Source organism: Prenolepis imparis, unplaced genomic scaffold (assembly GCF_030444845.1).
Source record: "Prenolepis imparis isolate NDT839.2.m4 unplaced genomic scaffold, iyPreImpa1.0 SCAF_3, whole genome shotgun sequence".
NCBI classification, from domain to species: Eukaryota; Metazoa; Arthropoda; class Insecta; order Hymenoptera; family Formicidae; genus Prenolepis; species Prenolepis imparis.
This window is the reverse complement of record NW_028141161.1, coordinates 18210929-18237970: the sequence shown is the minus strand read 5'-3', so window position 1 is coordinate 18237970 and position 27042 is coordinate 18210929. Positions and strand designations below refer to the sequence as shown.

Genomic DNA, 27042 nt, shown 5'->3' with positions numbered 1-27042 from the left:
AGAGACAAGAATAACAGACGAAGTACGTTACGTACGTGCATTTGCCAAGAATATACCGATATCCAGGAGCTGATATTTGCTTCTGTATCCTGGCCAATAATCTATCTTCGAAAGTAACTTAACGGGAAATCGACGTCCAACGCGGAATACGCCGAACAGAAGCAGGCTACGCAATGGATCCGAATATTTTCAGCAGCAGGAACAACATTTTCCACAGGGGTGGGGCAAAGTCAAGAAGTTTTCCTATCGTTTGCGTCCGATATTTGCATAGCGAGATCAATACCAAATACTGCTGGATCGAGGGCATCGGAGAAATAGTCGCTATTGTGTACTTTGCGCGAAATAAAATCGGTCGCAGATCTAATTTTTCATGTTTATGATTAATGTATGCTTTTACCTCATGCCAGCAATTGTAACGAAATAATACAATTATCGAAAATAATGTCTATATCAATCACACATTTTTCTCTATATTATTTTTTCTCCAATTAGTTATTTTATACTAATGATACACAACTGGTTCTTTTATAAAATATAATCTAAAAATTCTCTTTATTAAATTTAAAATTAAGTCCCTGTGATGAAAATTTAACTAAATAAACTCTTATCGATCGAATTTAAATGTTATACAATACGTAGCTTTTGTGAAGAAATATTTACAAAGATAATATAAAGATAGACTATCTAATATTTTATAAAAAATACGACTGACTAATCTTCCCTCAGTATTTCTAAATGTCACTCAGCGCGGATTCGAGAAAATGGCGGCTTTTGTCTTTTTCTTTAGATAGTCTATGTCCATTCATAGTCGTAGAAGTGGACGGTGAAGCAATCGTTTCAAATCGGTCGTTAGTAAGAAAGTCATTCGGAGAATCTTTCAGCTCCAAGAGAGAAGGATATCTCCAGAAAGTTTCTATCTATAATCATCGTGCGGTCTTTAATCTGAAATCGCGTGAAATCTAAATTCTTCCATTTTCTCTATTCATTCGTTTAATTCTGAATTGCTGATTTGAGTAAAGAACAATTTAAAAATAATTAAACAGCATTATTATGCCGTGTACTAATGGAATTTGAGATAAAAACGTTATTAATCAATTCAGAAACCTTATCAAATATATATAAATGTGAATAAACTTAATTATTAATTTCTCATTCTCTCGCATTCTGATCACAGTGCAACTTAAATACACAATTCTTAGTAAAATATTGTACTTTGAAATATAACAGAGAAGGGAAAGGGACATTACCTTAAACGAGGCAACAGCCAATTACATGCTAATAATTAGTCGACAACTGTGTACGTAACAATACAAGTTTCCACAGTAAAGTTTCTTGTGCGTAACGCGTACATATCGTAAACATACTTAATAACACAACCGCGTTAATTAACGGCAACGATTTGTCTTTCCGCTAATGTTTCCTAATATCTAATAATGAACCGATAAACATGGGTCCATAATATACCTTTGTTTGCTGTTACTAAACAGTTCGCTCATTTTAGTTGATTCAGTATCCCGTTGCTCCTCGCAAATCAAGCTTATTCAGCGCTGGACCGGCCTTTAATTTGCGCAACAATGCTTTTCACGCGCTATGCGCTGCGCGGTAAGGTTCGATCTCCGTTAAACGTTCCGGTTTGTGTCCGGGGTTCGATTCGACAAGGTTCCCATTAAATAATATCATGACATTAGAATTGCCATGGTAAACTTTGGGCATACCCGCCAGTATGGAAGCGGGAAAAGTTCGCCGCGAGATGTCAAACAGTTTCTACCCGCAAATACCGACAGACCGTGAAACTTCGAGACGATGTGCTCACCCGTGCTGGTTACAATACTTCTTGGCATTCCCGCCACAATACCAGTCCTCTATCGCATGCTTTATTGAGAAGTTTGCTCGAGGCCTCGAAAGGTTAACATGGATTACGGCACAGTAACGGGGAGCTTCTTTCTAATACTTCTAATTCCCCGCATCTACAACTTTCAATTCTCTGTTACTCCTTTACGCTCCAAAAGGTGCCAAGGATACCGAATCGATCACGATACCCCTACTTGCAACGCTAGAACGTATCGTGTAAATTTCCACCTTCGCATCGTCGACGTTTCTCATTAATCGCTGATCGATCTCCTTACCGGGGTGATTAACGTCTCGTACGGCGATAGGGAAAGAGTAACGGCAGCGAGGCCAACAGGGGATCGAGACCGGAAGAGGAGAACAATCAAATGGATAAGAGAAGAGAGAAAGAGAGAGAGAGAGAGAGAGAGAGAGAGAGAGAGAGAGAGAGAGAGAGAGAGAGAGAGAGAGAGAGAGAGAGAGAGAGAGAGAGAGAGAGAGAGAGAGAGAGAGAGAGAGAGAGAGAGAGAGAGAGAGAGAGAGAGAGAGAGAGAGAGAGAGAGAGAGAGAGAGAAAGAGAGAGATTGGTCAGTAGGGGCAAACGAACTGACGTATCTCTAAATGTGAAGGGCAACTACGAGATCGAACAAATGCCTCAAAAAGCATGCGATGAAATGCGAAATATACATGACATATTACATTTGCCGAATACAAGCGCACTGATTGTAGCGGCTGTTAATTCGTCGAACGCCATGGCAACAACTATTCGTCTTCTGTATGTCATCTAAGTATGTATAATACTGTCATTCGTTGAGGTATTGGAACGTAAGGAGACACGAGGCATAATTTCCTCTTGTCCCACCCTTCCATCAACATGTGGCACATAATGAATACGCGCATGGCGGTCGCATAGCTATGTCACGTGTCACGAGAGAAACTTTGGATGCTTGTCATCATGAAACAGCAATCGCACATATTATACCGTGATCATATGTCGTCACATCATATGTTTGATGATAAGAAACGGTATCTCATAGTCAAGAGAAAAAACCGGAAAGTTTATTACGTGATAATCCTTCGCTTTCAGTGAAGAGAACAAGATTCGCGTAATATACGGCGCATTATCATTCAGAATGCAAAATTCGATAACCTACTTAACATCGCAATCTTTTTGCAAAAAAAAAGATATTACTCTATACGATATTATTAAATAATTTATGTTTTCCTTGTGTAAACTTAACTTACACAATGCATGCGATTTAATCTTTACGTACTTTCTCAAAAGTTATGCGTAAAAATAAGTTTTAATACATTTAAAAATATATTTCTTGTTGTGACGAGAGAAAGAGGTAAAATTAGATACGTATAGATTTTTAATTACACGAATAATAATATAATTTGATAAGAGATATATAATTGTAAATTGTACTTCGGAATAATTTTAATGTTAGACGATAAAAAGGAGAATTGCTAGATAAAAATACTAATTGTATTTTATCCTTATATAATGTACGAGTTGCGACGAACATCCAATAAAACGGTAATCGTTATACTCGGTTGCGTGGTATTCTGCTGCAAAAAGTAAAAAAATCTGCTCTCGAGAAGATGGATTTTCTTCCGAGAAAGCTCGAGTAATAGCTTAAATTTCGCGATCTCGTTGTTACTTATCGGAGCGACGTTCCCGTTCTACCCCGTTCATTCGACAAATAGACGCTTCCCTTATTACATCGCTATGCAAACACAATGTTACGCATTCAACCTTGATACGCGTAATCCTTCGTTCTCCAAAATCTAATCATCCAATAGGTATCTGATTGAATGTCGTATTGCCATGACTTTCTAATTCTATATAACATTAAGGATTAAAGATCGTGCAAAAATGAGACAGAATTATGTCGTAAGTAATTGATTAAAGAAAAGGTAAAACTCAGATGACAAGTTAATAACCGTGTCTACACGAAGATCCGACAAGCTTCGTAAACTTCGAACGATGATCAACTCGTACGAAGCTTGAAAACTTAAAAGAGTGAACATCATTTATATCAATACTTTACAATCACGTTGCGCAACACACGAATAGCATTCTCTGGTTGTATTAATGGACAATTTTGATTAAAAATAAGAAATGTGTTTATTTTCTCAAATAAGATTAGAGGATACAGAATCACAGAGAAAATAAAAATTACAATGCATAATAATTTAATATATGGAAAAGTTATAGAAATCTAATAATAAATAGTGAATTGAAAGTTATGAACTCAGAGCCTAACTCACATTACTATAACAATAAAAAATTAATAATAACATTTTGCAATAAGAATAAATTATATCTTCAAATAATTTCAAATAAAATCGCGAATTCTTTATTGCTTTAATTCTGAGCCGTTCAAATGAATATCGCATTCTCAAGCGTAAAAGATTAGAAAGAAATGTTTATATCGTAATAACGTAATATTGCAGGCAGAGAGGTGTAACAGTGTTCGCTCGTTAACATTAAAGTCTTACATTTCGTTTCCGCTAGATACGCCTGAAATTCGTATTACGAGAAGAGCTCGATTCACCGCGTACAATGTTTGCGCGTTCCCTTTCGTACTAAGAACAATGGTTCAGAGAGCAACCTACCAAAGAGCTTCCGTTTCCGGGGTTACCGAAGGTTCGTCCCTCTGTACCAGTCGTATGCTCATATGTATGCGTGTTGAGTTGTTCTACGCATGAGTGTATAAATTCGTAGAGAGAAAGTTGTAAAGGGAAAGGATGAATTCTGCTAAGATAAATATAAAGATGGCCGGATATTACTACGTAAAATAACAATCCTGACTAGCCAGAAAAAAAAGTTGAATTAATTATAATTTTTATTTCAATCAGAAAATCAATTTATACTTAAATCAAAGAATCAATTTTTACGTTCAAATTAAAGCTATTCTCGATATGACATATACAATTACAATGCATTTACAATAATTGTGATTATTTAACGATTTTATATAAACTATTAAATTTTTAAATAAAAAGTAATATATCGTATATTATTCCTTGTTTTTTAATAATTTAATAATTTTAATAATTTAAAAATTTAATAATTTAAACTTCTAACTTTTCTACATTTCTTTTAAAAAATTTAACTTGAAGGAATCTGGAAAAAAATTATTAAGCTAACGTGTAGAGGAAATTGATTAATTTCATCACTCTTTTTATATAATATGCGCCGAAGGAATTTCTGTACATTTTGCGCAGACCTTTGAAAGTGGTACAAGTATCGGTGCATGAAAACGCACTAGAACTGCAGAGATAGAATCGGTGTCATGGTGGTTGCGGCCGTGTCGGCAATCTGAACGCGCGCAAAACAGCGCTTGCAGCTGACGTTTTACGCTTTGCGGTAGCTGATGGTAGCCAGATAGATTTCTCGAATTGTCCTCCTTCCCGCGCACAATCATCCTTGTCGCTTCAGCTCGGTAAAGTTCGCGCGACCCGTCCTGAGAACTGACCTCGGAGTATTCATGAAAATTCAGACTTAGGGAAAGCAGCCGCCGTGCCAACGTTTTAACCTCCTTAAAAGTATTCCGCGATTGAAAATCTTTCTAGGACACTGATATGGTCGAATTTTAGAAGCTTTGCGTCCCATTTTCTTTTAAAAGAGAAGCATTTTATGTGAAAAATTATCAAAATAATTCTTTTTTATAAACAATTAATTGACCTTAACTGTCAGGATAAAATATTCTGTTAATAAATAATCTGTAAAATATTGTATATCGATGACATCAAGAGCGTTATAATTCGCAATATATAATAAGTTGATTCACAAAATATAAACCTATTAAATTAAAGAGTATTATTATAGAATATTTTATATATGTATATAAAAATTTATCAATATATCTTCATATTCATATTAATAATGTTTTAACAATGCCACGCTACAATAATTTATGAAACTATTTTTATCGTTATGTTATCTATTTTAAAATTTGTTATATATTTTTAGTTTATGTTATATATTTTTAAATTTTATGAAGGGTGGGAGTATTTTTGTACCATGTAAAGTGTAAAAGATAAAAGATAAAATACCATGCAAAAGTGTTTTCCTACATTTTGCTGGTTTAGCAACGTTTTGTGCTTACCTATACACCATCATGCAACGCACGAGGATATTTAACACCTAGATAACAGACTAAAATTAAGTGCCAAGAATAAACGAACCGCGCAGTTTCCATCAATTATAAACGTTGTATAATATCTCGATTACCTCATATTCTAAAAATTTAATGTTCAAGAACGGAAAAGAAATGGATATTCTATAGTGTACGAGGAACATGAGGCGATTGGCTATTGGACGGGTAACCGCGTGGAAATTAATTAGCGAACCAATTTAACTTTAACGACCGTTCGATTCCATAGAGTTTCCGACGAGGTGTGTACATTGATAATAATTTGCTCGAATGCGCTATTTTACTCTAATGTACTCATCGCAAAAGTTTTCCAAGTCAATTTTCTAATTGCCTGTTGATTTTACCACGAAACAAGTTCATATAGAAGGAATGTATTATTATTAAGCTCTTTATAATATTTCTTTCTTCTATAATTCCATTAATAATATATTTTTAACGTACATGCCGATAACTATAACAGGAAAATAGTCATAAGTACATAATTGCAATGTACATACATAATTACAAATAATGAACAAAGAAATTATATACTCGATTACAACATGATTATGAATGAAGTAATCAAGTAATCAAAGGAAAATATTGTTGTATCAATAGTTATAGCACAAACATATACAACGCTATACACGTATATAAGTGCGAAAAACTCCTTCAGTCAAGTGTGAGTACTGCCTCTGCAACAGGATTTTATTTCCTTAAGAGGATCCGAAACTTTCGATTGCAGCTTGGACATGTATGTAATGCGTTCTGACCTTTCCTTCAATCGATCGATTCCTTGAAATATTTATAAAGTAACAAATCTACTGTATATGTAACTCTAAGCTTTCAAAATCTTTATTGTAAATCATCTTAAAATGATACTATCCTATTAATTTTTTATTGATTTATACACACAAAAAAAGAAAAAATGAAAATTAAGAATGATAAATTATATAGTTAGAAATTTTTCTATAGACAAATTCTACACAAATAAAATTATAATGATTAATTAATCCAAGTTTGATTGAAGTGATTCGCAAGAAGATAAACTGTAGCTTACTTTAAAAACAAGAACAAACACATAAGATGGCTCAATACGTATTGTATCACATGTCACGCATAAATTCATTTCCATTCGAGAATTGGTCCGCTAGAATTTTATTGAACATGCAATAAAGACAGAACCGAAAAGGAAAGGATAACAGCATATCCGGCGTCCTGAGTCCTGATACGTACGCGTCAACTCGCTGAGATAAATTTTCCACGATGTTTAGAAGCATCCGAGCACCGAACATCGCATAAGAGATCGTCCGCTCAGACACGCGTCTCTATTTGCATAACAGAGGCGCGTTGCATAATGGAAATTGCCCCATGTTGTATAACATTGCGTGCTTGCATCGTGCGCGCACGCTGCCCGCCGAGAAAGAGAAAGGAATTTCTCTCATTCGCGTGCTAGCGAATAATTAGCAGGTCTGCCCGTGACATGAAGTTTGAAGCTGTTGCTGACTGGATATGCACAGCTGCCTTACATTTCCCACATTCCTTAGGCAGATTGGGGTCACTAAATAAGAAATTACCTCGCACGAATACGGCCCCTAAGTTTTCCCATTACATGAAAGTAAATCTTTCCTAACAATATAACGCGAATATTTCATTAATCTCTGCCTGATTTTGTTATGATAAAGCGATAATCAGCGAGAAGACGTTAACCATTGCTTTTATAAGTTTGCAGTACACGCATGCATGAAACATGCATTTAACTCTTATTTTCATATCATTGTCATTATTATTTTAATATTATTTGTTACGTATTATTTTATCGTCAAACTTTTATAACGAAATAAAATATCTATATATATCTGTTGAGCGCATTTAATGAGACTGGTTTATAAAATGCAAAATTTTTTAATCTCTTTTCTTTTTAAATATCTTTATATCTACTTTGATAGAAATACGATTCTTTCTTCTGTTTCTTAGCAACAAAATAACGATTTTCTCATTTTTATTTTTATTTTTTACGATGTAATCCCGAGTAATTGTACGTTCATGTCGCTTCACGTAGCAGAAAGTAGAAGATTGATTACAAGTGTAATGTGCTTGATAATGAAAGCGCATAAGCTCCAAATCGACTACCGTGTTTTGAGATTGCTGTATACAAGAACGTGTACAATTTCAATTCTAATCGTCGATCCATTATGTGCGTACAGGCAAGCAGATACGATCGATAACATCTCGATAAGAAGATTAGAATTGTGTGCAGCGAGGACGATTAATGACAGCTATACGATGTTTGTATCGCAGTATAAACTAAAAAGCAGTTTAAAATCAATAACGCGCATTTTTTTAATACGATTCATAATTATATAAATATTTTATAGTTAGTCACTTTTCTATCTATCTAATGCAAGCATGTGACGCTTTAATGAATATCCTAATGAAAATTGCGATATAAAATATCACGCTGCCATTTATATTTCCTTCCATCCGGGCATAGTTATCGGGAAATAATTGCATATCACGTAATCACTCTATGATGTAGACAGCAAAGCATTAAATTCCTGATTTATTTCACGTTCAATTTTGCTTCCATTTATTACGGCATTTCAAAACCATCACGTAAATAATGCTTTAAAGTAAACTATATCTTACAATACGCTCATCATTTAAATAATATTGTACACACAGGCATAGGTCATGTATTGAAACTGTGATATTATTTTATAGCCATAGCATCAATGTGTTTTATAATGTATAATTATAATAAATATAAAAATACTATTAATATAAAAAAATATCTTATAGATATTACAGATGAGGTCAAACAGAATTATTTCTGGTTAGAAAAATGAGAAAACATCACAAAACTATTATGGAGATAAATGGGGATCAACAACACATAATAATTCGTTCTAACTCTAATATAAACATAGCAATAGTTATTGTAATTGACGTATAATTTATCATTATATTCTAGCAGTTCATTGATCACGTCGCAATTATTGACTTTCTAAAAGATTCCCTCAAGAGAGTTCAAAGACAATACTAAGAATCGATGAAGCACTAACCTCTTCGAACTTTAATTTTTATTCTTCTAGAGCAATTACTCGATAATAAGACAGAATCATGATTGTAACGTCTGATTGAAATTCTGAATCTACTGATATCAGTAGAAAGAATTAATTTGCTCATACACAAACATACAGTCTCATTTCTCACACAATTTACATCTTTTCGTTAAATTGTGATTATATTGTATATATCTTATCCCTTGCAAACTTGAAATGTGAGTTGTATATATTCAATAATTCTATTATATATGATTATATTTATAATAAATATATGCATCGTGTAATGTTTTATCTCTCAACTTTTTCTATTTATCATCTTATAACAGAAACATTAGCTCTAAAATGCTATTTACATTAGCAGTATCTATACACATTTAAGACTATTGTTGAAGTAAGCTACACGTGTGTGTGTGTGTGTCTGTTTTTGGCGTTCTATTGTCAAATTATAATATCTTGTAATTATAATATCCTGTATTGTGTTGTAATAATATTATGATATTATTATTTCCTCAAATTTTGATGATTAATCGATAATTGTTCATTATCCATAAAAAGAGAAATTTCAAAAATCAATAATAACAGTAATCAATTACACATGCGCGCACACAAACACACACACACGCGCGCACGCACACAAACGTACAGTGTAAAAAATCTTACTAATATATCCAATGTATTAGTAAAGATTTATTTTACATCTTTTATTGATATTTAAGTATAAAAAATTATACATTTTTAAAATTTATTTCTCAATAATGCATTTACAATAAACTTAACGTAAACCAACATATGGTTCGTGCACTTTAAATCTATTATTTCGTACCGTCCGGTACCTGTGCAAAGTATATACACAATATTGATCCAAACTATTTACGATTTACTTGTTCTTTTCATTTGCATTGTGTTCTCGTTTCCGTTTTTAAAAATGTAAAATGGGGCAATAGTCATGCGCCTATCCAATCCATCATTCGATAAATCATCAATTTAAGCAAACTGCTCCCTCTTTCTCTTCTATTTTCGATATCTTTCTGTATCATTTTATAGCTATTATTCCCGCCCGTTTCGCTAACAATACCAATTAGCACTTCCATAAATTCGAGACTTTTTCCGTTTCCTCGCGGATAATACTTCTGTGTCACGCCACCATGTGCACTCCACAAATTCTCATTTAATCGTGTATGCGGTTTTATCGTTATTTAAGTCTTCATTTTTATACTCTGGGGAGTTTACGAAAAAACACCACACTTTTTGTTAGTTTTATACGACTATTATAGAAATTAACAAATTAATCTTTTTTCATCATACTTTCTACATTTATATTTTAACAACTGTTTTAAAATATTTTATTAAAATATTTTATTAATTCACATATATTATGTCAAATTCATATTTAAAAAGACATATGCGAAATTGTTTCAATTTAATATTAAATTTATGTGCAACATTTTTAATGCATTTTAAATATAAAACGATTCCTTGTATCAATTTTATAATGTATATACAGTCCATCTGTGTAAAGTTTAATCATGTTGTCCAAGAAATATATCCAACCATATCTATGAGAAAAACTGCATACACTCCAATATCTCCTGCAATATTACGAAACTAGAACAACGCAATAAAAAGCATTAAAAAATAGTGAAATGGTGGCATGACTTTATGAAGAAAGTTTCGCAAAATGGCATGTCGAGTTAAGTCAGATTTATGGTATAACCATAATGGATGGTATACGAAGAGCTTGCATTCGGATGTCGCGGTTCTTTTACGCATTCTGCTGAGTAGACTCGAATTTTTTTCTGCTCACTGTGAAGCTTAATGCTTTAATTTTCATAATTTCATTTATTATTGTATATCAAAAATCGTGTACGTTTAAGATTCTTTACCTCGATCTAAATTATAACTAACAGCTTCCTAGTCAGAAGACTTAGAAACGCGAAAACTTTTAAAATCATTAATTAGGTTTATAATTAAAAAAATCATTTTTATTGTTTTTCGACAAATATTTTTTCGCAAGTTTTTTTCTTTGTACTTACCTTCGGATGAATGCGCCAACGTAACGAAGATCCACGCAGTCCATGAGACAAGGATGGCAGTGATTATTGTCATATTTATTACTTTTTCGAGAGTTTGTCGTTTAATTTTCGTCACGTACGCGCACTGATATAAAATCTACGCGAGCCGGAGTCCAGATGCAGACTGACTTGTCGTACGGAGTCCAGCAGGAGCAACACGACACGCATGCGTCCTGACTTCCACGTGCCTCTCTCCTTCGTGTCTTTACTAGTCAAAGGGACAATTGTGATTTCCCGGACATCCTCATTCTATCTCATTGCGCAGGGGTGCCTGTGTTCGAATGCATCTTCGAACGCATTATATGAAATGTTATCTCTCTTATCGTTTCTCTTATATTATTGTCCCGACGTCAATTCTCTAAAAATTACTGTGTACGATCGCGAAAATCTTATACATTTGATACACTTAACGTATACATAATATGTGCATATGCGAATCATTTATTCATTACAATTTCAACCCCTTTATAATATAGAAGAAAATTGCATTTGTGTCACGCGTATTTATATTGTAAAATGCATTTGGATTTCATATTCAGATTGAGAGATAGAATTGAATAGATTCTTGGAATATCTTTACTAAAGAGATATTTCTTACACTTGACAAAATACACTTGTCCTGACTTCGTGCTTTTGTGCTTCTCTTGCCTCTTTTGTATCTAGTGACAGCACAATTGCGATTAGCCGGATATTCTCATTTTATCTCATTGAGCAGAAAATTCTAAGATGTCTTTAAAGTATCATATAAAATGTTACCTAGCTCTCTTTTGCCATTTTTCTCTCTTCTGTTTTTTTTTCTTTTTATTCAAGATCAGTGCTTCAAAAAATTATGAGAAAAACTAAATTAAAACGCAATGATATAAACAAGGATGTGAATTAAAGGATCATATTTTGAATTATAAATATAGATATGTATATATGTATAGATGCACCTTATTTGATAGATTTACAACATAATATTACATAAAAATAATTTTATTTAGCAAAAAAGATGAAACACACGCATTTAATAATTCTTTTATTATTATTTATTGGATATTTATTTTAATTATGTCATTTTACAACTACTGCTTTCTCTAATGTTCCTATATATCCTTTTCTGTATAGCTTCTTTTATTTAACAAATAAAAATATAACAATATAAGATATCAAGTTCAAAAAATTGCCACTACCTATTTAGATTTGTTACAAATTTTATCAAATTTAACAACAAAACTCTTGGTGATTATATCCAAGTGTGTAATATTGTTAACCGAATCTTTGTTAGCAACGGATAGAATAAAAAGTCAAATTTCCACGATTCTTTCAAAATCCCATCGCTCGCGTTCCATTCTCACCGGAAAAGAGTGTATCAGCCACCGCTCATTGTTTCTGAAATTAATGCCGGAAACCACAACTCTGCCTCTACAAACGGTGCCGTGGCGCGCACACGCTTTGATAACGCGAGATGCACGGAAATAGGGAAACGGAATGGAAATAATTCGCCCGGCTGTTGAGGCAGCTGGGATTAGTGTAAGCCGTTAGAGGTACGTCCTTGCGCCTCGAGCGTGCGTGCAGCAGCGTTTCTTCTCTCAGAACGTTTGAGGATAAGGGAAAGAAAGAGAGAGGCAAGAGTATATAGAGAATGTATAGAAATGCTCAAGAGAAAGGTAGATGAAGAAGGGGCGGCGAACCAAGGTAAAGCATAGAGAGAGGGATGCGCGAGAAAGATGCCGGAAGTGAGCAAACATATTCCACCGAACGAGCATCGTTAGCGCGAGATTCAGCTTTCGACTCTTTTCACGTTTAATATGAATTTCTCTCTCTCTCTCTTTCTCTCTTTTTTTTCCTCTCTTTTTCGGCGGAGCATTAACGCGCGTTTTTCGTTCAGCTGATCCCCGAACTGAAAGTCCCGCACGGCGGCAACCAACGAGGTGGAGCCGCGTTCGAAACGGGGAAGTCAAACGAGAAAACTTCGCGGATTAAGCGCAATCAAGTACCGATAATTCTCTGGTGAATCGTGTCTCCCGCTCTCTCTCCTTGCCATCCGTCCGAGCGTAGGACGATGGAGGAACGGATGGGTTAGAGGAGACCTTCGCGTGTCCCAAGCTCCGAAGGAAAACCGAATTGTTCGAATTGGATGCCGTCGTGTTCGCGGCAATGCTATCTCTTACGCCGACATCGGCGCTCGCGGAAGCACCCGTGGGCGTTATCTACCGAATTAATCGGCAAGTTTCTCGCCACAGCCCTTTAACTATATAACATTAATTTTAATATCAATTTGACACGTTTCGTGGTTCATTCTCTTGATGGCATTCGCGGTTTCCAAGTGCTCACCGATGCGGATTAAAGCAGCGGGATGTATCGCGTAAGTTGGAGAATAAGCTATAAATTGCGCCATTTGACGATAATCGAGGTTTCACTTGTAAATTTAAGAATCGAAAGACACTTTAATTTATTAAAATATGATATCAACTTTTTTAATCAATTATGAATCTAATTATTTTTTGAATTATTTTTTCAAACAAATATCTTGACAATGATAGTCTTTCATTAAAAAAAGAGAAGCTTAAACTATACGAAACAAATTTATACTTCAAAAAGTTCTGAAAAAATTATTTCTAATTAAATTTTGAAAATAAAATAATAATTTTATACAATATAAATCTCGTTTCGTGCTGATCAAGTAAATTTATTACTGCTGTAATGATTTCTGTAATTTTGTAATTAATGTAATATAATAACACATTCAATTTAACTTCAATGGTAACAAAAGTCTGTCATTCTAAATATATCCTATCTTATGTCTCCTTTTCTGTCAGTATATAGATATTAGCAATATAAAAACTAGTCTTACGAAATAAATATAGTTTGTAAATTAATGTGTAATGTTACTTGGGAGTTATTTGATTAATGTATAATATTTGGTATACAGTAAACAATTAGAATTTAATATTATGAATGTATAATCTGTGTACGCAACGTACCTTAAAGAATATGTTTGCATCGGTAACTAGTTAATTAAATTAAACTATACTGTTATGCATACAAATGGGATCCCACTACGTCACTACGTCATACAACCAAAGTGCAGTGCATCTAGTGCGCGCATGTATACGTATATAAATTGCGGTTCTCATATAATTAATCTAACACCAATGTAAAATAATGCATTTTATTAAAAACGAGAGAGAGAAAAATAATTTATATATAGAGAAAACATAATTGAATTTTTTAATATATTATTTATGTCTAATAAAATACTTTCTTTCAAACTTGGCACTACTTAAAATATATGATAATTACAAAGGAACTCTATAAACATGTATTCCAAGTACATGTAGTCACATATATTTTTATGAACAAGAAAATTTTATCACAAATACGGACTGTAGCAGGAATCGCTGCGTTACTTTATTCTTTATATATGTGATACAAAATGAGATATAATATTTTATACTGAATATTTTTAGTATTCATGTAAATGTGTTTTGACATTATAAACGTTGAAATGCACATAGAATACATATATATACATATAATAATTTATTAACATTTTCAACGCTTTATACTCGCACATTATGATTTATTATATTTTCTGCCCCAAAATCTTTTATTATATATACAACATTAAAATATAATTTTAGTTACATTAAAAATGCATATATAATATAATACAATAAAATTATCACAATGTGTGTACTTGTTAATACATGTTTGAGTTTTACAATATTAAATAATAAAATAATTATATATGAATATGATAAGGACGATATACGGATCGCTAACTAAAATGATTTATATTAATTGAATAGCATCGAAAGGATCTCTTCTATTTTTGAAGATCGACAATGTAACAGCGGTGCAAATTTTGCCGTACAGCGAATCCTGTAAACTATACGATAATGAGACTAATAATTCGTGCGCGGAAGCTTCTCACGTTCCATGTAATTCACTACTCTGAGTACAAATGGCTCGTAACACCCGTACCGTTAATGTTAATATACAACGTAGAGACGCACATATGGAGCATCAGATTTCTAATTCTAATAAATCTTGCGCGGGGCGTGCCTGCTTAGATTGCGCCCGTGAAATACCGGCAAATGGACTCTGTAATTCTTTAAAGAACAACCCGTACGTGAAAGCGAACAAAAGTCAGCCGCGAACTTTTACTCATTTGGCGTATCCAGACGAGCGGACGTTCTAAAATAGAGGGCAGTATCCTAAAAATATAAAATTAGATATCATGAAAGACCGATCGATAAAAACGATATGAAATGAGCATCGAGTTATCAAATAGGTATTATACATAGTTATTTATACATTACATTACGAGATTAAAGAGATTTTTGTTGAGAATATACATTTCATAAAATATTCTTACAGATAAAAATGTTTGAATTTTGTCACATATTTATCTACTCAAAAGATATAACATTCGCAAATATAATAATTTGTTCAAATGTTCGAAAATTCGAACTTGTCTATTTCCAGCTTATAATGTCCATATCTTTATTTACATAAATATAAGTTATTTGTAATGTATGTAATTTCAAAATTTAGACATTTTGTAGTAAATTTTATATTTAAAACACACTGTTTATAATTTGAAAGATTATAATTTTATATTTTTAATACTTAACAAAAATACTGTCAATATTTTATGTAGAAAATAAATTTTATATTTCGGAAAAATACAAATTTTTATATAATTTTGTTTTCAAGGCTAGTTTATTAATATTTTGATATTAATATTTTATTTAGTATTAATATTAATAGATATTAATATTATTTTTAATATTAATAATTATTATTTATATTTATTTTCATACATAAGTTTCAATGTCGAATGCAAAGAATGTTGCAATGTATAATTTCGGAAAGCATCTTGGCAACATTTCTTCGTCTATATTAGGCTTTACTATTATTAATATTGCAAGCACGTGTCGTTGTTTCCGTATAGAACCATGCTTAAGAGCGATATATTGAGAAACGCAGTCGTGTAGACGTAGATTCGAGACAGCGATAAAACTCTATCACGGTAGAAGACACGAAGTCTCGGTACGATTCTGTTGCACAAACTGGCGGCTGACGGCTCCGAAAGGACGAAGTTATCTCACGAATTCCTGCTCCGTAATCTGGCATTTATACACGTGTACGCTACATGTACAGTTTGCCAGATCTTCGACCGCGAAGTACGAAATTCTCGAGGTGCCCTTGATTATGCGTGTGAACGAAAAGCTCTTTTGCCAATTATGCAACTTTAATAAAAGATCTATATGTGAAATAGGATAAAGATAAAGAATCTCAAAATGGGAAAATTTAATCATATATGGAACACATACATTCTAGAATACATTAAAAGAAATAAAAGATAGTAAATATTTTAAATAATTTTTAGATCAAGCTGTATATTATTGTCAGGACAGTTTTAAATTCCATTCAGTAAGCTATAAAGATATGAACTCCACGCATTATCTCATGTTACTTATAATATAATATTATATTTAACTGTTTAACTGAAAATTTTACTGTTCTATGTTATATTAATATTATATTACTTTTTTATTACTACATTTAATATAACGAACAGCAAATTTAAGATAATACGTTTTACATTATATTTTATAAGAGTACCGGATTAAAGGACCAAAAGTTTCTTCAGTTTGAAATCGAAACGTCTGAGACATTTCACGGCAATTCCACGCGCTGTCGTATTTCCATGAAGCGTGTCACTTAACGGCGAGAGCGCCTTAAAGTTTTAAGACGGTAACAAGTCGACGGAGGAAATTAAAGCACTTTTCAGGGAGTCTACCACACGGTTCGCGTAGAAGTAGCTAACGAAACAAGTGGTTAATGAATTATTGAAAGAGCCGTCTGCGTGAGCTTCTTAGTTCTTTTCACTAAAAACCTTCACGAGATGGTATAATTTCATAATACGGGCCATCTCAAAAAGAGAAATCTCATTTTATATTTGTGATAAGCCATGGTATCTTTATACGAAATACGCGATGATATTCTTAGATTTACATATTATATAAATAAAACAAGTATGTCATTTCTATTTTCTCTAAGATCTCCTCTAAGATTTCCCTTATGTACATGTTTTATAATATGTATATCAGTTTCTGTCTAGCTTTCCTAAATTTATACATTGTATATTCGCGTTACATGTCAAATCAAAGAATTAAATATTTACTGAAATATAACATAAATATATTGAGTGTATCGAATATACAATAATATAATTATTATGCTATAAGTAAAACTGGTATATGTATTATTTTCTCCACAGATTACAAAATTATTATAACATTTATTATATTTGAATTGCATAACTGTCTACTCTGATATAATGTATGATAAACGATTTTTATTATGCTGCCATCTTTTAACTCATTTATATTTTAAAATTATTTTTGGTATAGCACTTTTTCTTTTTGTTATACACACACGCATATATATACACAAAATATGTTTAAATTTAAACTATATTAATTAGAAATAATAACTTAAAATAAAAAATTAATTAAAAAATGTTTAAGGAATATAAGTCTACTTATAAACCAAAGCTATGTCAACAAAATTCTAGAAGATATGCTTTCTCGCCCAATCACTCAAAACTCACACCTTGATTATACAGTTTAATTCAATGGATTAATTATTATTGTAAATGAAAGAATCCAAAAATATCACCGTTAAACATTCATACACAAAATTTAGATACGGGAAAATATAATATTTAATAAATTTCAATAAAAAAAACAAAAGCATTAAAATTGTTGGAAATCAGATATTATATCGCCTGATTTTAATGGATTATAATTTTACGAAACATGCAAATAAAATATTATAATATCATAATTATGAATATGTTGAATTTTTAATGATTGCAATAAACTTAAAAAAAAATAAAATAAAAACAATGAAACGTTTGATTTCGAGAGACGATGCAAAAATTCAAATTTATCCAACTGTATGTGCACCGGTGTATGATAGAAAAAATGCGGTGTAAAAATTTTGTTTTCCCACATAGATAGTATAATTTTTATTTTGCAAATTCCAATCGTACCTACATAAACAGTGCGTGTCCCTTCGCGCATTGTATGCCGATCAGTTTTCTGCAATCGGGTCAACACTTCGAAAATATAAATTTTAATATAACGCGAAGCTCTGTCAACGAAACCCTAATTCCAAAAAAAACGCAGTTACGAGGCGCGTAAATATACGGAGGCGCGTGCTTTCGCGCCGTGCTTGTCGCGCGAAACGCGCGCCTTGGTTGCAGTTTGATTAAATCGATTGATTGTCATTGTAAACAAGAGCGTGCGGAAACCGCTGTTAAACATTCACGCGCAAAATTCAGACGCGTAAAAATTACGACGCGAAAAATGCCACGTGCGCGCCATATACCACCCTTCTCGGGCATCAGTCGGTGAAAAAAAAAGGATATCAAAACGATTCGTAAATAGAAAGAGCTCCCGATTCATTTGATCAGCCGATGACAATCCCGCGAAAAACGCACGCATAAATATGTATATAACCCCCGGTCCCGTTTCTCCTCGCGCGCGCGCTATCAATCACACCACTGCGTGCACTTGAATGACTTGTGCTACTTGTCAAATACAGGGTTTCGAGCGAATTAAACTTTGTGTGGATGAAATATGTCTCATGCTCGAATGAGATACAGTTGTGTATTTCGCCATTCTCGCGAGTCATTCGTTATCTGCGTCGATTCATATCTCATCGCATCGAACGATTGTTATTATTTTGTATATTTTATTTACGAATCGTTGTTTTTGGTAAAGCTTGTAAATGTCAGAAGAGTCATTAACCGCGCCAAAATGCCGATTGTCGGCATATCGTAATTTTTTGTCATTTATTTCTCAAATAGTAATCATGTCATTTCGTGCAACATTACTATGCTAAATGACGCGTTGAACAACATCGTCAGTCGAGAGACGGGAATGTACTTGGAAGGCAGTTCGCAAGAAAAACACGTCACATTTTGTAACGCAGTCCAGTGTGATAACATAAATATCAGTCCTTCGAAGAGAAAACAACTCGTCGTCTAACCGCAACGTGCGGAAGGAAGTAGCATACAAGGGCGTCCGTGCAAATCCGGGAAGCTACCGGAACAAATGCAGCATATACACATTTCTTCCCTTTGTTCACCGTTCTTTTCCGAAGCATTACCGCACACAAAGACGAGACAGCCAGTGGATCCTCGACAGTATTTCAGTGAAGTATCTAAGAAGTGAAATGAAATGTAGAGGGCCGGAGGCGTGACTCGAACTCGTATGAGTTGCACCAGATGTTACAATATTTACTGCGAGAAAAGTCCCTAACCACCCTCCCCGTATACATCCCCGACATACAGCCCCCTGTACGTTCTCGTACGGATATTCGCGATATATATAATGCTTAATAATATTAATGTTTCGACATAACGACGAGAAAAGAAACAGTGATATCAAGGCCTATTTTTCGACCTATCAATTTGGACCTCAAAAGTGCTCGGTATCACGAGCCCGATATCTCTAAATGTGTTACGTCCTTGTTTCAAAAATTTTATTTTCCATTAAAAAAGATAGCTATTATAATACATAACATCGTTTATTAACGAAATGCTTTCTGATGCTTGCAAAAATTTAATGTGTATTATTATTTAATTCATATATCGTTACAGGGTATTAAAAAAAAACTCGAATTTTATTTTGAACGCAAAGATACTACAAGCTAAATTCATGGATAAAAGATGTTCTTATTAATCTCTGCATTGAGTTTCTGAAATATAAAAAAAATAGAATTTGATACATTATGATTTAAAGATGCCAATAGATATATCATGTATATATACATATATATAAATATATTTTATTATTTGCTTAAATTTAAGTGAAAATTTTGTATAAACAAAACGTAAGATTTTAATATCAGATAATTAAATATCTTAAAATATTTAAAAGTTTAAAAAATTATTAAGAAAATATAAAGCATGTCAAAATATTTAAGAAAGGTTGACTTTAATTTGGCTAAAAAATTTCCAGTTGAAAGAAAATGCTTATTTTCTGGTTCACTATTACAAAATAGCAAATTTTATAAGCAAACTTATAATCATAGCAAAGCAAGAAAGTTTAAAAGTTTTGTAAATTTAAATAATATTTGTATAAATAACTAATTAAATAACTGATGTATATTAAAATTTTTAACATAGACTGTACGAACAAATATTTTTCTGATCTTTATGACTTCTCTTTTCTCAAAAGAAACAAATTGAAAAGAACTTTAAGTATATTACCTTTTATTTTTATTTTTTATTTACTACGTCTAATAAATTAATCAATGAAATACAACGATATTTCTTGGCTGAATCTTTCTACATTGTCAAATGTTCAGACGAATCGAAAGGTCGACTATCAACTGACAAAAGACAAATTGAAACGTTAGCAATCAGTTGACAAATGAGTCGTTAATTCTACTCGAAATTTCATTACTTATGTAATGGCGTAACGTGCTATTGCAAGAAAGTCATCTCTTATAACATTGCGACATCGTGAATTTCCACAGCTGTATACGTAACATTTGAAACACGTCCAATCGAAAATATCCAAAATAACATTCATCCTTCGTAGCGCGTTGTGCTCTGCTCGGCGAACATTCAATCTGAAAATTGTATACAACAATCGGCGTGCAATCGGCGAAAAACCTGGCACAAAATAGTTTCCCATCTTCTCGAACGGATAGCGTTGATCGAACCGTTGCGTCAAGTGAAACTAGGTTAATTGACTATACCGGAAAGCGAGTATATTCCCGAAGGATATCTCCGCTGGTCTCTCTCTGACCACCCCTCTCGTACCCTATCACTTCCACTTCGTGCATCGTCTCCGGATAACGCGACGCCGCATTAATGTGTAATTGGCGGCGGGCCGGGAAAGTGACACGATACCACGCCGCCAAGGGGGACCATCGTCGTGTGATGTAGCGGTGGCAAAGCCTGCTGGCGGCATAGACATTTTACTCGCGGAAGACGCATGGTCCTTGCTAATATGACGTTTGAAATATGGCGCAACTCACGGTCGAAGATATAAGAGACGGCGAGGATGACGGAAAGGAAAAGAGCAGACAACGAGAGAGTGACGCAGCCGGTTAACGGAAGTCGTGGAACGATCAGCCGGAAAGGAAACACACAGAGGGAATATAAAATATTGAATTTTGCCGATTTTAACGACTTTCTCAGTCGCGCGTTGTCGCTTCGCCATGATGATGAACAGCGATAAGTTGCGACCGAGTGCAGAAAACACAGCAAGTGACATCAGAGCATTACGTTCATTACTCCCCAATGTGTTTCCAGCTTTATTATCATGACATATGACATTGATTCCCGCGAGTTTGTGGTCCACAGTTACACCCACTTTTCGTAAAAAGAAAATTTGATAAAGAGAAACTGATATTTCTAAAATAATAATAAATTCCACATATAACACACGCATAATATAAACATATGATTAATATAATATATGATAACAAATATTTATTATAAAGAAATTACAAATATATAATTTTTTAGAGCGCTATACAAACAAATGCCATGTGTAAAATTTAAATGCTTATATATTTTATAAAAAATTATACTCTCTCTACAAACATATATTTTACATATATATATCTATATAAAATAATCTTAATTATAAATTGCAATGGCTTCATAACACATGCATTTTATGATTAATATTATTGTTTTATTTAGAAAGGAAATTAAGTTTGACGATAAATTATATACATCGACAGAAGCTCTCTAGATTGTAGATGCAACGGAATGAAGAAGCAAAGAAGTTGATGTTTACTTTTTACTTCGCAGTACCAAGATTACGGTCAAAGTTATATAGACGCAACCTCTTCAAAGAAAGAGATTGTGTCAATTTTTCCTTCGAAGAAAATACAGTATGATGCGTAAATGTCGTAGTCCAAAGACAAAGTTTGCCAGACTTGAAACATCGAATGGCAACTACATCATAAATTATATATAACATGCTTTTAAAATAATTAATTTATTATCTTTTAAAGTAATAATGTTAAAAACAACATGTTAATTTTTCATCTTTATTTATTATCTTTGAGGAAATGACAAATATCGGAATATCGTTCTTTCTTTTTAATTTGTCCTGATTAATGGATTTTGACTAATGTTTCATTCATCATATTTATATAGAGAGACAGAAAATACGTTTTCTACATAATTGAACGATATATCTAAAAAATGCAAAATCATAAAAAAATTGCGATTTTATACTTATTTATGTTTTAAATCTGCGCAAAGCTTTGCGACGTCTCTTTATTTACATATTTTTCTGCGTAACGTAGTATATTCGATCAAATTTTTACTATAAATTCGGAAGCAAGTTTAAAGTTTTAATCGCAGCAAAATTTGTCACATTTCTTTTTCTGACAGACATTGGATATAACCTGGAGTTTCGTTCAGGGCCGATACATCTCGCAGATAAGTCCGGAGAAACTTGCGAAACAAGTCGTATCTTTCGCGGTATCTGCATCGCCAACTGCTCCCAGGTGTCGAGGTCGACATATTTATTAACATTTATTTCATTATCGTGCAACATAACTGTCCGCCAGTATTTCTCCCCCTTTCTCTCTGGATAACAGCGTTGCATTTCTCTCTAATTATCTCTACAACCACTGACAAACTGAGCATTTCCGCCTATATTACTGCTAACTGTTCGATCAATGCCGATTCGAAGTGCCGTGCGAGTACGCACGTATGTATGTATGTCAGTGCGCGTGGAGAATGATGGCTAAATAATACATCATTGCCCGTTACATGCTTGCTCAATGATCGAAATGTCGTGCGGATTGACGATCCATTACCAAACCGCGAGCTACGAGCAGTGATGCTACTGGAATACGTCGGTCATCGGTGAAAATGTTAGCAAGATAGAACGTGCATTACACAGCGTTCACACAAATAAGATTTATTGAACTAGAACATTGGCATTTAAGGTATAAATAGTTTCTCGTATCAGAAAGCAAAAATAAGCGCACAAAAAGGTGGCATATTTTTGGTTTTCAATCTGCGTTGTTCTCAAGATTTCTAGCTCTTCAAGAAACTGAGATTATAATAAGAAAGAAAAATATTCGCGAAAATGACAAGCTTATTAGATTACGCGAAATATTCAGTAAAGTATAATAATTAACAAGACTGATAATTGCACGACGATACTTCTTAAAGATCGATAAAAGCGCAATGAGGATTCGAAACTAATAAATCTGTTTAAAAAAATAAGAATCTATCATTGATAGGCCAAATTTTTACCAGCAACGTTTTCGGAAACGAAGGGATCAAGGACGATCCGGATTACGGAACGCGAACCTCCAGGAGGGTTGGGAAGGTCTCAAAGTAGACTGTTATAGTCGCGGCGCGCACTCCATGCCGTGCCGATTTATTCGAAAATCCAAGAAAGTGGCACGTTTCACCCGTTGTAAGGCGCCTAGCCACCCTTTACACCCCACGGCGACGTCTCCCTTTCTCTCTCTCTGCCTCCCTCGTACAATCCCACGTGATGTCGTGCACTCCCTTGCACGCGATCTCTCCTCTTCCCTCGGGCATCTAACGCGTCCTCCGACCTTCTTACCCTCCCTGTGAAGTTTAGGTATTCCCGTAGCAAGCTTCTCTCGGAGCCAGTTTAGCGTCCTCTCTCGCGCCCCTATCTGATTTCAATGTGGTTCGGTTACGTGCCTCAAATCAAAAACACGAACGTTATTTCTGCACGTGGTCTCCACTTTTCTCGTTCTCTTCCTCTTCCTTCTCCTCCCCTCACATTTTCTCTCACTTTCTCTGCCCCGTGTTGTCGCCTGCGCGACTTTCTTGTTGGTGCTTCCCACCACCAATCTTTCCGTCGTTTTCCTCCGCTATCCCACCGACGTTTCTACTTTCCGCACCTTCGTCGAGCGTATCCACGTTCGGAATCCCACCTACATGTACACACGCGCGTTAGCTTATAAACTTTTATTTTCGGAAACGAGGAGAGAGGGTAACAGGAAAGGAAAGAAGGGCGAGGGAGAAGGACAGGAAGTGGGCGAGAACGAGAGGAGAATAGGTGCAGGGACGAAACGATTCGAGCGGGAAAGAGCGTATGTTCTGTCAAGCTGTCGCTGAGAGGGAGCTCGCCTGCCAACTTATGGGACACGTACAATGCGAGCCAAGAATATTGCAGCGTCTGTCGCCCTTCTACTCTTCCCCTCCTCCTTATCCCATCTATCGTTGACGTTTTTGCCAAGGTATACGTAGGAAGAAGTTACCTTCTAACCGAATATTGAAATGTATTTAGGAAAAGAAGATATATATATATGTATGTGTGACACGGTCGATTTTTTCCACTTACTCTGACGATATCTATCACACCAAGACACCTGGCAAAGTGTACCGCGATATACAGGGATTTTGATAAAATGTAAAATCGATAACTACACATAGAGAGCAAACATCTTGAGAAAATAAAATCTTTAAAACAGAGTTACTTGACGAAGTATTAAGAACGCTCGAGAAGAATCATTTTGAGGAAATTAAGACATTCGCATTAATTATAGTAAAATGGAAAAAGAGAGAAGAGGAGAGAGAGAAGAAAACTGACCGCACAGTATCACAGAACTGTTTTTGTTAACTGGTACTACAACTAACTACTTGACATGTTGTGGTTGTGGACTGGGAACGACTCGATTTGTTTTTACTGTATTTATATTTTATATGCGGTATTTCCATATGTCATTTTCGTAATAAACTTTTCATATGAAAGCTTCTGTAATATAATGCTTTTTTTATTTGATATTTCTCCGAATGCACAGTTGCTGGTTATTATTTAAAACTTGATGTAAAAACAAAAGTAATTTAAAAAATTCCTCTAAAATACAAGAATAATAATAATAAGCAAATATTACGAATTTATTTTTATATATAAATTAATTTGCATTATATTTTATTAGTTATTCAAATATTTCGTATTAATTTTTTTTGTCTTATTGTAGATAACATATCAATGAAAAGCTAATACAGTTAAAGCTACGGCATCGTTAATTCATATAAAAGTTTGGAGTTTATCAATATGTTATAATTTTCAATGTAATGGGTATTGATATGTATTTTATACACTTTTAACATTAACTATATATTTATATCTAAGATAGTGTTTTCTGTCTCTCTTTTTTGTTATATTCTATGTTTTATTTTTTATCTTTGGATACTCTTTAATGATATATATTTCTTATAATATTCTGTGCATATGTGAACAATGATGTGATTTATAATAATGTTATATATTCATTTTTATGCAAAAGATCGCGCATTAATAATAAAATATAAAATGCAACTTAAATTATTAGAACAATTCAATTGTCGTTAAACATTTTTTTTTATTATACACTTAACATACTTAATATGCTTAATATACTTAAGCTATATTCACAGCAAACGATTATGGTTTAATTATATTCTTCATTCATAAATTGAGTGACGTTGCATAATAACATTAAGGTCAATCAATTTATCGATTTACATGGTTGTCATAGGAACGGAATTCCGCTGTAACTTCATCAAATTATCTACCTGTCCCGAGACATCGCCATGTCGTGAATTATCGAATTGTAATTGATAAAACACCTACACATGTGAAAGTTAGACAGAGTCTGTCTTTCCTATATATACGAATTGTTGACTTTTACTTTAAAATTAAATAAATTTATAAGAAAAACCAAGACATAATTAATAAGTTTTCGATTATAATCAATTAAAAAATAAATTATTTTGCGTATTAAGTTTCAGAGCAGAATCAATTAAAAAGACTTATTCCCCAAATAATTTGAAGTAGGAATATATTATATTAATTTGTTTGAATAGTATTTTTAATAAAATGTTAAAGCGCAATATTCTTTTTAGTTTAGCCTTCACACAAAAATACAAATATTCTAATCTGATTAATCAAATCTGAATAAATAACATTAACTTTCTAATTTGCAAAATAATTTATTATTGATTTGATTTTGTAGTAAAATACTTAACAACGAATGAGGAAATGCTCCATTATTCATACATACATTTTAGATATGTAGCATTTTTACAATTTTTAAACTGCATTAAATTATTATTATAAATTAGTATATTTTTATGTAAAAGGTTATATTTTACGTATATATATATATATATATATATATATATATATCTTTGATTAAAAATATTCATCTGACTTTAACCATATGCTATCTCACGTCTCTTTTCATAGACGGCTTATAAATGCAAAACCTGAATGCAAAGCTCGACGTGACTGTGCGTCACTCGCAATCCATACCTCGAAATCGAAGTATATATATCTTCGCATCCACGTTCGTGATGCTTAAGGCGCTGTAACGGTTTGCAAGGGAGAGAAACTGTTCGTCCGCGACTGCGATCGTTTGTCACGTCGACCGTCGTCGAACTGCTTTTTACGTTCCAACGACGAACGACGACGACGCAACGCAAGACTCGCGGGGATTTGGCTTAACGGTGGAAACTCAGTCGCCGATTTCTCGTCTTCGCGGTGCAAGAAGCCACCATAAGGTGTTTTCAGTGGTGTAGAGGAAGGAGATGTAGGAAATAAGGATATGATATAGAGATATACGTATGCGTGTGTGCAGGCGACGAGTCATCTTCCTCCTCAACCTTCATCTTTATTCGTTCCCATCTCTATCTCATCCGCATCATCCATTTTAGTACGCTATAAACACCAAGCACAAGCACAATGAAATATCTCGCATTTCCGGTCGGAGGATGCTGCTCAACAGAATATGGCGAATTTAATCATTGCTGTGCAGGTCTTTAGTGGCGCTTAGGCACATCAAGATTCTCACAGATTGATAGATTTCTAGCAATATTTTCAATATTAGAGAAAAGATACAAAATAATAACTGCTG

The 27042-nt window shown here is 33.6% G+C and overlaps 1 protein-coding gene across 1 annotated transcript in view; it reads right to left on the bottom strand.

Moving 5' to 3' along the window:
- LOC145934515 (lachesin) overlaps positions 1–11223 on the bottom strand; it is a 172988-nt gene extending 161765 nt beyond the window's left edge. The window contains exon 1 of the mRNA XM_083035009.1: positions 11074–11223. Within this exon, the coding sequence (XP_082891135.1) occupies positions 11074–11146 (73 nt within the window). The 5' untranslated portion in view covers positions 11147–11223. The remainder of the gene's footprint in view (positions 1–11073) is intronic.
- Positions 11224–27042: the final 15819 nt, after the last annotated feature.